The sequence below is a fragment of the Centropristis striata genome, chromosome 13, assembly GCF_030273125.1.
Source record: "Centropristis striata isolate RG_2023a ecotype Rhode Island chromosome 13, C.striata_1.0, whole genome shotgun sequence".
NCBI lineage: Eukaryota > Metazoa > Chordata > Actinopteri > Perciformes > Serranidae > Centropristis > Centropristis striata.
In genome coordinates, this window is record NC_081529.1 from 7,262,686 (window position 1) to 7,275,620 (window position 12,935).

The 12,935-nt window shown below is 37.9% G+C and overlaps 1 protein-coding gene across 1 annotated transcript in view; it reads left to right on the forward strand.

Annotated features, from left to right (window-relative positions):
• Nucleotides 1-1,246: 1,246 nt before the first annotated feature.
• LOC131983659 (zinc finger CCCH domain-containing protein 7B-like) overlaps nucleotides 1,247-12,935 on the forward strand; it is a 21,670-nt gene continuing 9,981 nt past the window's right edge. The window contains exons 1-12 of the mRNA XM_059348424.1: nucleotides 1,247-1,438; nucleotides 1,718-1,785; nucleotides 1,916-1,952; nucleotides 4,644-4,841; nucleotides 6,679-6,837; nucleotides 7,126-7,206; nucleotides 8,125-8,181; nucleotides 9,334-9,388; nucleotides 9,554-9,717; nucleotides 10,189-10,780; nucleotides 11,737-11,798; nucleotides 11,891-11,984. Coding sequence (XP_059204407.1) covers nucleotides 1,727-1,785; nucleotides 1,916-1,952; nucleotides 4,644-4,841; nucleotides 6,679-6,837; nucleotides 7,126-7,206; nucleotides 8,125-8,181; nucleotides 9,334-9,388; nucleotides 9,554-9,717; nucleotides 10,189-10,780; nucleotides 11,737-11,798; nucleotides 11,891-11,984 — 1,558 coding nt within the window. The 5' untranslated portion in view covers nucleotides 1,247-1,438; nucleotides 1,718-1,726. The remainder of the gene's footprint in view (nucleotides 1,439-1,717; nucleotides 1,786-1,915; nucleotides 1,953-4,643; nucleotides 4,842-6,678; nucleotides 6,838-7,125; nucleotides 7,207-8,124; nucleotides 8,182-9,333; nucleotides 9,389-9,553; nucleotides 9,718-10,188; nucleotides 10,781-11,736; nucleotides 11,799-11,890; nucleotides 11,985-12,935) is intronic.

The window sequence follows — 12,935 nt, forward strand, 5'->3', positions numbered from 1 at the left end:
GTAACTAAAGCTGTCAGCCAAATGTAGTGAAGTAAATAGTACAACATTTGCCTCGAAGTGTAGTCGAGTAAAAGTATAAAGTTACATAAAATGGAAATACTCAAGTAAAATACATGCACCTCAATATTGTACTTAAGTAAATGTAGATGTAAATAGAGTAAATGTACTAAGTTACATTCCACCACTGAGTTCAAGCTCATTGATATTTTTTTTTTTTCATATATATCTTTATTGGGTTGTCAGGACATAATACATATTCAATCAGAAAAGGTACAATTCACCCATTTTCCCCCCTTTTAGAACAACCCCCCGCCCCCCGAACCAGAGAGTTACATTCACATAAAATAAGCAAAAAACAATAAATAGTAATGATAATGAGAAAATACAACTCTCTCCCCCTCAAAGAAAAACAGGAGGGGTGAACGGTAGCCAAATAAACAATAATAAAAAAAACGAAAAATAAAAGTAAAAATATACATATAGACATACATACATATACATACACATAAAACCAAACAAATAATAATAATACTAAATAAATAAATAAAATAAAAAGGGACATTTAGAGGAGATTTACTGAATGCTTAGAGAAACAAACAAAATAGCTATAACAATTTGTATATGTTGTGCCTAGAGTTTGACCACCAAATCAGTATACTAAAAACAATTACTGGCCATTTAAAAGTTATATTAATTTATCTTAATTAGAACCATCTATGTTAATCATCTAACAATGAAATAGACTCAATTAGGGAAAGAATGGGATTCCAAGTTTTATAAAAGTTGTCGGAGCACCCCCTAATACTGTACTTGATTTTTTCTAAGTGTAGAAATGACATTAGATCCTTTAGCCAAGAGTTCGGGGAGGGAGGATTCTTATCCTTCCAATGAAGTAAGATACGTCTGCGGGCTACCAGAGATGCAAAAGCAATTGAGTTGTTTTCCCTGTTGGTGAAGTGGGTGAAATTTTTACTCATTGATATTTTACAAAGGAACTCAAGAGTTTTACTAAAATGATTATTTTTGAGGAATAATAAACATGATTAAGATGATGTACGGTTTTTAAAATTAATGTATTTATGTACTGTTCTTTGAAATATTGTATCCTACATTATCCTCACTGGTATTACACTCCAAACCAATTGGTGGCGGTAATGCACCAAAACGTTTGCAATCGCCCTAAAACCTGAAAGGAAACGAAGAAGAAGAGGCCCGCAGCTGGCTCCTGTATGAACTGGGGTTGTTGGGAATCGAAACTTAACTGTGGGAAGTGAAGTCGGACATAAAGCCTCGGCGGGTCTGGTCCTCCTCGGCTCGCTGTATAGCAACGTCAGCACCACCTCCTCTCTGCAGGACCCTTCTCCATTTACCCCCTCGGACTCCTAATGAAACACTTTGAAACTTAACTTCGGTTCAATGAACTTCCTCACATCACTGGGTAGGTGTGTGCGTCTGAAATTGGCCCACTCACGCCAAGATAGCCAGGGAAATATGGGGGGTGAGCTGAGGGGCTTGCATGCTGGAGGTTTTTGCTTTTATTTGATACTGAATAAAAATGAACACAGGGAGAGTCTTGGCACGAAGTGGCAAAGGTTGTTTTTCTGACTTGCTCTTCTTGAAGGAAGTGGGCGTTCACCAGCTACATTTCATAAGCACTACTAACACAACCTCAGTGAGGCTTTAGATTGACTTTTGGCATCTTTTGTCTTCTCCCCAGGGAGCAAGTATGGACCCTGCCAGGCAGAAACGCAAGGAGGAGATAAACAAATCTCTAAACTTTATACAGTGAGTTGTTTTTATCCTTTGAGTGCACCTTGACAGAAAGTGAAACCTGCTTTGGCCCTGAATGGTTCTTATCTTTGATAAGGATGGTGTCTTTGTACTTTTCTAAAGGAGTTTACATCTTGTGTTCTAGGTCATCCCTGGCTTATCCAGAGCCCCAGGGCTACCAGGTACCAGCTATTATTCCAATCACACTGTTATGTCTTTCTCCACTCTCTCTTCACTCTGAGTTTTATGCATGCTGTGCACTCACTTGGTCATAATTTGTGTCCTCACTTTCAGTTGTGTTTCTCTGAAATAGGGCTGAGCCATATCCAGATATATTTAGGCTGAATATCGATATGCGATATATATCCCGATATTTTTATCAGAGCAGATGTTCAGTCAAAGCGAAATATGACATGTCACAAGTAGTTTTATTTATTATTAACCGTTTATTTAAGTGAACATAAATACTGTATAACAACAGGAGTACCTTTTTTTTTTTTTTTTAAATCAAAGCTCCATAAAGTGCACATTTAAATACAAAATGTCTTAGAAATAGCTTATGAAATAGATTAGGCCAATGTTCTTCTGAAATAAATATATTTATATGAGAAAAGAATAACAAACATTACAAAAGAACTAAATATGACAAACCCTAGTAAGGGCAACATTTATATATATATAAAGAAAGAAAAAAATGTAACTATATCGATAGATGCGATATGGTCTAATTCCATATCACATTTAAAAAACACATAGATATATATTTTTTTTCATTGATATATATCGCCCAGCCCTACTCTGAAAATTCCTCTATCTCCATCTTTCTGTTCATCACTTGCTGCATGTAAAATCAAGAACTTTACTCACATATTTTGTCCTTTCACTTCTGATCTGCAGTGTTGGTCTTAGAATCTTTTTCTGTCTTAATACTCACTTACTGTACTTAAAAGAATTACTGGTCGTTTTAATCACTCCTCCTATGCCTCCTTCTATTCCTTTTTTAAGTAATATGTCTTTAAAGTTAATAAATGGATTTGGGCCAGATGTTGTACAGACTTGCATGGTTTCCAGACGATTTATAACCCAATGACTTTAGTGATCCACTGACCTTTGACCTGGTGAAACGTAAATCAGTAACAATTCCCGTCAACCTCAACTATACATTTTTTTAAGTGCTAGTGTCATAAGGTCAATCTAAACAAGACAAACAACAAGGTACATATACCTGCTTAACGTCAGCATTCAACATTTGTCATTTTGAGCTTGTTTTTATTTAGATGCATTTAGCTGGAAGCACCACTGTGCCTAAGACTCGGACACACCATACCGTGGTCCAGTGTCTGGTTGTTGGTGAGCATTTGCAACCCTAATTTTTAGGGAACTGGAAACAATGTTGGAGACAGAGCCCCGTTTATTCCTATTTAAGTTGCTCAGTGGGGCACAAAGCCAAACAACGTTCGACTTCCATGACAAAAATTCCCTGTCTATGTACAGTCAGTGTTTATATGTACGTCAATCATCATACTAGTCTCCTTCTTTTATTTTTCTCCTTACTGTTATTTTCTTTATTCATTTATCTACTTATGTACCTTATTGTTTACTTTAATTTTTCAATTATAAGTTACTCACTTTGAAAATATTTACATGCAGGAATTCTACAAGTATGAAGAACATGATATGTAAACAAATAAAAATTTCTTTTAACTTCTGCAGTAAAGTATTTTTAAAAAATCAATTCCCTGTATCTTCTGCATCTGTAGGCAAGCAGCTAACCCCGCCTCCCAACAGCCGAGTCCATTGTTATTATATCTATTTCAACTACTACACTGCAAAAAAGCCAACTTGTATTTTTTGGCCTAAAACAGTGATTTAAGTTGGTAAAACTTGGAAATATAAATTATTGACATTTAGGGCAATAATGTAAGTTAGCACAACAAAGGGAGCCAGTTGTCTGCTCAAAAACAAGTTGGTGAGTTGTTGTTACTTATATCTTTAAGTTGGGGTTCAAAACAAGGGACAATAGTTTGTTCATTTCTTTGTTGTGAAATTCGGTCATTAGCGAAAGCTAGCAGCTAGCTGATGCTAGCGGCTAACTGATGCTAGCGGCTAACTGATGCTAGCGGCTAACTGATGCTAGTGGCTAACTGATGCTAGCGGCTAACTGATGCTAGCGGCGCTGCTTGTTACAGCTACAAGAGTAGCCATTAGCGTATCAATGCTAACTCAAAATTGTGGTCACAACATTAGCTGACATTTCATAGCGGCGTTACAATCGTGCCAGAGAAATTCAGAGTTGAGCAAACTCAAAAACAAAACTTAAAATATTTAGTTTAATTGTCCAACTTAAAATTTTATCGAAGTTTGTTGCCTTGAAATTTTGAGTTCACCCAACTTTTCTTTTTTTGCAGTGTAGTGACTTTTCCAACGATTAGGTCATATTGATTTTAATCTGTGTTATTTAAGTGTTTATACTAGGAAGTAGCAGATAACTAAAGCCAAGAGGGCTCAAACATTAGGCTCTTCTCATTTTCAGACATATTCTCGGTTAGAAGTACCTACAGGACAAAAACGTGTGAAATGGCGAGCAAGAATGGTGTGAAAATGGCGGGCAGACGCTGCTTTGCATCATATCTGTATTATTCAACCTCACACAGTGGCTAGCATGGCCCATCTGTAGACTCAGTCTTGTTGTCATGCAGACTGCTGAAGCTTCATGTTGTTTCTTACGCTGGAGTTATGATTCATACGGCCAGTATGAATAGGATGAATGGTGAACGTCATGATGTTTTCAAAGCCTTTATTCTTAGTCATGAAAGTGCTCAAAGTTTTAGGGACAGCAGCACCAACAGCTTTCATTCTCTTCCTCATGCCAGGACTTCCTGACCCGCTTAGTGTGCAACCTGCTGGATGAGGGCAACGCCTTGTTCAGAGACAGTGACTGGGAGCAGGCGGTGAGAGAGTTCAGTGAAGGCCTGAATGTCTCAAACTACGCTCAAGCAGAGGACATCCAGATCCCCGAAGCTTTGCTGGAGAGCCTGTATGTCAACCGGGCCGCTGCCTACCACATCATGGTGAGATTCTACTGGTCCTGTGTGTTTGCATGCTGACACGCTGCTCAGAAACAGACTGCTTCAGAGAGTGTTAGTGCTGCTCAGACACACACGGGTAAAGATGTAGACAGCTGTTAAGCAAATTGTGTAGAGCTGTGACTAAAAGACGCTCCCTCACACCCAAACCTGCTCTGTGTGTGAGTCAGTCACTTGAGGAGCCAAACTAAAGATATACAGTCAATGAAAATTACTGGTAATTATTCAACCTTTAATGTGCTGTAACATACTGTAATTAGTCCAATGAAGCTTCTGATCAGACATGTTTTTTGTTATTAAACTTTTTATTTGAAGAAAAACAAAACAGCACATACATGTTGCTCTACATCTTGTAAACATGTCAAGTCTTTTCATCAAAACATAAAAAGACAGAAATTGTTTAAAAAAATAAAATAAAAAAATAAAATAAAAATCACATCCTTGCAAAAGCATTTAAACTCTATCACAATACTCTTACAAAGACATACTTATACCTAAATTGATAGGCTCAGACATGTTTTTCACGTACATAATACAGTGCAGGGGATTGCTCCACCAACACCACAGCAGCACATGGATGTAGTAAGAGAGGGGGAGACTATTCATCACCATGATAAGAGTCACAGGGAGGATTTTAGAAGGAGTTCAAGGAGAGGCCAAGGCATATCTGTAACAATTCAGGAGTAAATCTTAAAGTAGCACAAAACAGTGAGCACAGGATAAAATTTCATGTCACACAGGCAACTTATAGTTCAAAACAGCAACAATGCAACTCCTGAAAAGGTTAGTGTAGATGCTAGAATAGTGTTAGTTACAGAAGAACTGCAGAGTGTGTCTTCTTTGAAGAAGAGGAAAGGATGGATCAAAAGACATTTCTCGATGGGAAAAGATGTTTCACGCTTTTTTTCCTTGGACAATAAATATTACAGTTATACATGGACTATAAACCTTTCTATAAACAAAGGAGGCTTTTCTGTCCTCGCACTATAACTATGAATGTGCTTCTAAGAAACAACACAGATATATCGGTTGACAGATATTACCGGCTGTTATTGGCCTATTAAAGGCATATTGTATCAGTGTATATGCTGTTTGATATGTGCTTTTATGAAAACTTTTTTTACACAATATATAATGCAGAAAATGTTGCTTGATTGCGTGATTTAGAAATGGTGTTAGCTATTCATTTTTGTATTTTTTTGTCAGGAATTGACTGGATCTGAACAGTCGTTTATATAGCTATAATACATAATATATCCCTATTTATGCTTTATTTTCTCAGTTATCATTTATAGAATTGGCTGAACATGTAATACATTGTATTATGTATAATAATGTATAACAATGTTAAATATTATTTAGTAAAGTTTTATGTTTGAGATAGTAGTTCCCTCAGTTTACAAGTGGTGAAAAATCAGTGCACAATCCACATACTAAAAGGTCTATTTTAATTTCAGCACAAAAAAAATATATCAGCCAACATATTAGTTATCGATTAGTTACCCCCCTCTAAAATCAGTATCGGCATTGGCCTCAATAATCCCTTATGGGTTGGACTCTACTTTTTTTTTTATTTTTTTTTTTTAAAGATATTTTTTGGGGCATTTTGTAGCTTTATTGAGAAAGAGAGAGAGATATTGAGAGTGAAAGGGGGAGACAGAGGGGAAGACATGCAGGAAAAGGCAACGAGCCGGATTCGAACCCGGGCCGCCCGCTTACGAGGACTGGGCCTCTGTGGTACGCGCTCTACCAGGTGTGCCACCAAGAGCTGGACTCTACTTTTAACCATGTCCTCTTCTTTCATCTCTCATGTCTCCCACAGGGGGACTATGAGCAAGGCGTGAAGGACTGCGACAGAGCTCTGACAGTGTGTAAGGAAAGCCGCAGGGCGCTGTACAGGAAGGCACTTTGTTTGAAGGAGCTCGGGAAGTACAAGGAGGCCTACAACTGCACCACAGACTGTCTGCTCATCACTCGACTGGTAAAGTGAAGAGCGGATAGGGAGAGTCAGACACTTTGTTGTTGTCAAAACCATAAAGATCATTATCTATTATCTTGCGGATTGGAGAAATGCTAACATATAAGATTTTCAGGTCTCTTTGTAGCATTGTTTACATGAACAGTGAATGCAGAACACAAACTGAGATTAATTGCTTTTGTGGACCAGTTCCAAGATGGTGATAAGTGGGTTGCACTACATGGTAAAAGTCACAGATTATAAGCTTGTGCAATGGATTGATTTGTTCTTTTTCTGGTAAACTCTTGACAGGACAAACAGGTAAACGACCTCGCTCAGGAGCTGGCCATCCATCTGGGACTAAAAAAACGAAAACCATACGTCGGTGCAAAGGTTAGTAAAATGATTATTGGTTCATTTTTTTCCCACAAAGGAATGCATGTGTTCAGCTTTTACATGTGTAGATGAGATGCAGTCTCGAGTGGGCATGGATAAAATCACAGTAAGTTGTATCATATTGTGATATCGATAAATCAGGGCTTAGCGTTTTTGTCGTAAAAGTATTAGTATTATCCAGTTAATTAAAAACCTTAACACTCTGAACCCCAATCAGTTTCAGGGAGTTTTTTGCTCCCCTTACCTTTCCCCTACTGGGCCTTATATTTCACTGTAATATATACGTATGTGCTGTATCTCGTGGCTAGAAGTAGAGAGAAAAATAACAACAATATGCCAGTTATTGCCAATTTGAGATATCTGCTTTGGCTGATGCCTGGGCTCATGAAGCCAATTTGTTTATTGATTTACAACTTCTCAGCCAAGTTGCAAAATTAATATTTTCAAAAGGATCTGGTTAGTGCAAATGGTTTATATTTTTGCAAAGTCTTAAGAGAAATGTAAAATAAAGTGATGAAATATCACCAGTTTAAGCTGAGAATGGATTATTTTCCTTACATAAGCATTTGATGAACAGGATTTGTTTGAGGACCATTGGAAATTTGAAAACCCAATTATTTCTGGCTATGATATGTGGTGTCATTTTGGGGCTTTAGATAAGATGCCTTTCAAACGTGCCAGTTGTTTTGTTAGTCAGGATGTTTTAAATCACAATTATGTGAAAATCCTCTTCATTTATTTGTGCAATGGGCTTACAAAATCTAGAGATATGTCTGTACTGTAAAGAAAAACCTCTGCTTGTTCACTTATTTCTGTCATCTCAAGGCATATATCGTCATACTGCGTAGCTCTAATGCAGACATGGTGCAGAGTTGTGTCTCTCAGCTCAGTTATTTTGTTATTTTTTCTTGCCAGGAACCCTCCCTTATTACCAGAGGGGTCACAAATGGAAACACAACTGAAGCCATCAAGGCAAGTTCCACACTTTCTGTGACATTCACGACCATTTAAAAAAATACACACAGAGATCCTTCATGTGACAGATGTGGACTCAGACCAGCAACACTGGGTCATATGTTCTGGAGCTGTTCGAAGCTATCAAATTACCGGGATAATATCTTTCAGACTCTATCAAATATCTTACATAGACCTATTAACGTAGATCCATTGGTGGCGGTTCTAGGAATTATTGATTCAAGCATGATGAAAAGCAACATGGAATGTTGTATGGTTTCGTTTGTCATCCTACTTGGGCGGAGATTGATATTATTTAATTGGAAACAAAAGGCAGCCCCAACTTATTAAAATCCTATGACAGATGTTATGAGACATTTAGAGCTGGAGAAATCAGATTCTTACTGAAAAATCAGGAAACAAAGCTCTATAGAATTTGGCAACCATTTGTTGATTATTTTTAAGCAAGTTATAGAAGTGCTCTTAATAGAAGGAAATAACTTTTATTTTTTATATTTATTTTTATTCCTGTGTCTATTTTTTTATTTTAATTTTTACTTTTGAAGAGTGTATACATGTTTGGGTACATATATATAGGTATAATATTTTTTTTTTTTTATTAATCTCCTACATCTTTCTACTTTTCATTTTGAGATACATAAGTTAATACAGCTTAAATTATCTTTTTATGTAAACGTGTACTTGTAAATGTGTATGGTGTCTGTAGTGTCTGATATGTTTTATGTTCAAAATGAGGAAAATCAATAAAAAGAGTTAAAAAAAAATATATATATACAGTACTGTGCAAAAGTCTTAGGCAGGTGTGAAAAAATGCTGTAAAATAAGAATGGTTTTCAAAAATAGAAATGTTAATAGTTTTTTTTTTATCAGTTAACAATATGCAAAGTGAGTGAACAGAAGAAAAATCTAAATCAACTGAATATTTGGTGTGACCACCCTCAAACCAGTATCAATTCTCCTAGGCACTGTACTGTATATTATTTTATTATATATGGATTACATTTTAAAATTTGATTCTGAAATCTGTGATTTAGTATCACAGGATCAGATTTGCAGATATCTTTTCTCGAGCCTTGACTTATTTTCTCATATATTTCTATACATACTCATATTTTTTTGCTTAATGTTTTTTTCCCCTCTCACTTCCAGGTGACTGGTGCTCATGTAGGAAACAATTTGAATCCTCTGAGGGGCCTCGCACCAGGTGGGAATTCTTCACTTTGACTTCATCAGAATTGTGTTGCATTAACAATACAGGAAGCATGTTCAGTATAACTCCACATCCTTTTTCATGACTAACTTCTTAAAATATGTGCACAAAATCAATTACAGGTAAGCTCTAATCAAATTCCCTACTGCTTCTCTTTAGTCAGTTTTCCCAGCATGCCTCGGTCCTCCAGTCACTCACCAACTCCCAGCAGCTGCCAGCCTGCCGTCGCCTCATTACCTGACACGCTGGACACTTTGGATGTGATGGGAGACGACCTGGACAGTCTGCTCGACTGCTTCCCTAACGAGACGGAGCCAAGTGAGGTAGAATCAGTGTTTGTCCTCGCAAACGGGTTAGCTTTGACTTTTGTCACTGATAATGGAAAAAAGGTCCTTGGTTGTAGAGATTACGAAAAAAGATTACTAAACTGGAAGGGAATATAACAATTGTAGTATTGTTCAAGTCTCTACAAGTTTGGAAATTAGACATGTATTTAAAAAACGTTGTTCCCATACACAAAGTTTTTTTTATGTTTTAGTTTATTTATAAGACCTAACCGTTTTCTCTACTCTAAAACAAAGTAATTGCTCTTTGGTGATGCAGTTGAAACGACTTTTTAATGTTTGAGAAGCTAATAATGTACCTTTTATTTTTTTTTAAGCTGCATGAATAATTTCTTTGGGTCACTTTAAGCTGAACAACCTGTGCTAACAATATTGCAAAAGTAGATATGCTAGTATGTTAGCAACCATCCACCTTCACCCCCAGTTTCCTTCTCTGTGTTTTCCACCCAGACCTCCACCCAGGCAGCGTTCTCAGTCCCCAGCAGGACTCCCACCAGCCAACACACGGCTCCTCCTGTCCTTCCAGCCCCGACGCCCCAGCTACCCCCGGCCTTCTTCAGCTCCGCCGTCAGCCAACTCAACTCCCTGGACTCCTTCTCAGGTGTTGTGTGCAGCACCACACCGGCAACACTGGATGCTCTAGACGACCTCTTGACCTCTAGAGTTGGAAGTGGTGCCGAGGCTCCAGACTTGGTACTGACCTCTGCGGGGCTGGATACTCTGGATGGCCTTGATTCCCTCGATGACTTCTTGGATACGACTCCAAGTGCTGCTGCTGCTTTGAATGAGTCCAAAGGAGAACTGGGTGCAGGTGAAAAGTCCCTTGATGAATTGCTAGATGAACTGGATCCCCTGGACCATATATCCGATCCAGGTGGTCAGAGTGATGAAGCCACTAAAACTGGTGTGAAAGCTGCAGAACCGCTCGACTCTCTCGATGTCCTGGACTCGTTTCCCTCAGTAGATGGTGTTGTGCCAGCTTTACCAGCGTTCTCCATCGGGGGTTCAGGCCTGGACTCGCTGTCTGATTTCAGCTCAATTGGTGATTATGATTTCTTATTCACTAATTTAATTGTTGGCAAAGAAGAAGGCCTATTCTTTCTCAGCTAATGACAAATCAATTAGAGAAGATAAGACTTTATTTATCTTGCAGTGGGGAAATTTAGTTGTCACAGCAGCTCAAGAAACAGACAAGACTTTACAAAAATATAGAAAGACACATACATACGTAATAAACATGCATTAAATAATTAAATTACTTACACGGCTGCTGGTTCACATTTATTGCAGATAGGGTTGTGTTTTGTTGTTGTTATGGTTTGTTTGTTTGAGTATTTTGTATTTCAGATATTGCACAGTAGAACTTTATCCTGAAAATGGAAAAATAATAAAGAATAAAAAATTATTTAACCCAGTTACTATAGACTGTTTAAAAGAAGTGGACCTCGGTTTAAGGACTACCATTTACAAGCCCCATTTTTTTGGAGCCAGAAGTGACCATATTTGGATCAGAGGTTGGCGCTTATTAGCAGCGGGCTAGGTAGCGACCTGTCCATCACAAGTTAGCCTCTGCCTAAAGCATACCCTGCTATTTTACTTTAAATGGGTTAATAATTTACTCAGTGAACATCATGCTGTATTAAAGAAGACTTGAAAGTAGTTGATTGAGACAAGAAACTTATTAGAAAAATGTTTAATGTGGCAATAAATTAAGTGAGAAGAAGGGTCTTTTTCTCATAGACTTCTATAAAGTCAGTCTTTTTGCAACCGTAGAAGTCGCCCCCTGCTGGCCATTAGAAAGACAGCAGGTTTACGGCACTTCCGCATTGGCTTCACTTTTCAGATCTAGAAGCTGCGTTCACATTTAATTTGAATTTTAAGCAATTAAAATAAGTGTGCCCCTTTTTCAAAAGACTACACTGATGGATTAACCCTTTTTCTACAAAGTGTGCACACTTTACATGGTTATAGAATTTATTTTCTGTCATTGCTCCTCAGGTGTCACAGATTCTCACACTGCTGTAACTCCAGTAATACGATGTCCAAAGAATAATTACAAAGTAAGACAGATTTTCCATCTTGTGTTACCTGCTCTGTTTTTGCCTGTTTTGTTAGCATTAACTGAAATCTTATTCTTTCTGTGGCAACAAAGGAGAAGAATAACCAAGCACCAGCTGCAGGCTGTAACCCGTTATCCTCCACCCATGAGTTCCTGAAGGCCTGCCCTGCCTGTTTTCCTCGGAGAGGTTAGTCAAGCACTGCAGTGGAGCAGGATATGATAAAGATACTGCTGCTGCTGCTGCTGAGTTTACTATCCAGGCAGGTTCAATCAAATCAATCAATCAATCAAATCAAATCAAAATGACTTTATTTATCCCCGAGGGTAACTTCAGTTATTCTGGTAGAATCTCTGTCAGAATGAGACAGCCTGATGGCTGTAGGAGAGAAGGATCTTTTGTATCTCTCCGTCCTGCAACAGAGAGAGAGGAGCCGTCCACTGCTGTTTTTTTGGTCCATAAAGGTTTTGTGTAGTAGATGATCTGGGTATTTCAGGATGGCCTGGAACATGTTGACAGGTCATCTCTCCACCACCTCCTCCAGTGTGTCCAACCTGGCTCCAACCACAGAACCAGCTCTTGAGACCAGTCTGTCCAACCGCCTTCATCTCTGTGTCTGATGCTGCCTCCCCAGCAGACTGCAGCATAAAACAACACACTACCACCACAAACTGATTTAAAAAAAAGGTTAATGGCTTGTTAGTTAGAGGTGTGAATCAGCAGAGGCCCCACGATACGATTTTATCCTAATACTTGAGTCACAATACGATATTATTGCGATTTTAAGCGTTTTGCGATATGGTGAGTATTGTGATACAATATATTGTGATTTAATTGTTTAACTGCATTTTGTGTCCACAAACTTAAATTCAATCAAGAATTGTTTTGTCCAGTAAGAGAAAATTCTCAGTCTATTTATCTCACTTCAGTCTTTTTATTTCTCCACAATGAGAGTCAAACCCACAGACTGACCAACAAAGTATTCAGTCAAACTGAACTCAACTGATATCAAATATGTATGGACGGCAACAACTGCAGCATTTTCATAAAAAAAGAAACATAAAAAAAGCCTAACTTTGCAGCATTATTTCCACAACTTCCCGACACGATATCCTGACATGGTGCTTATAGATTCATTAG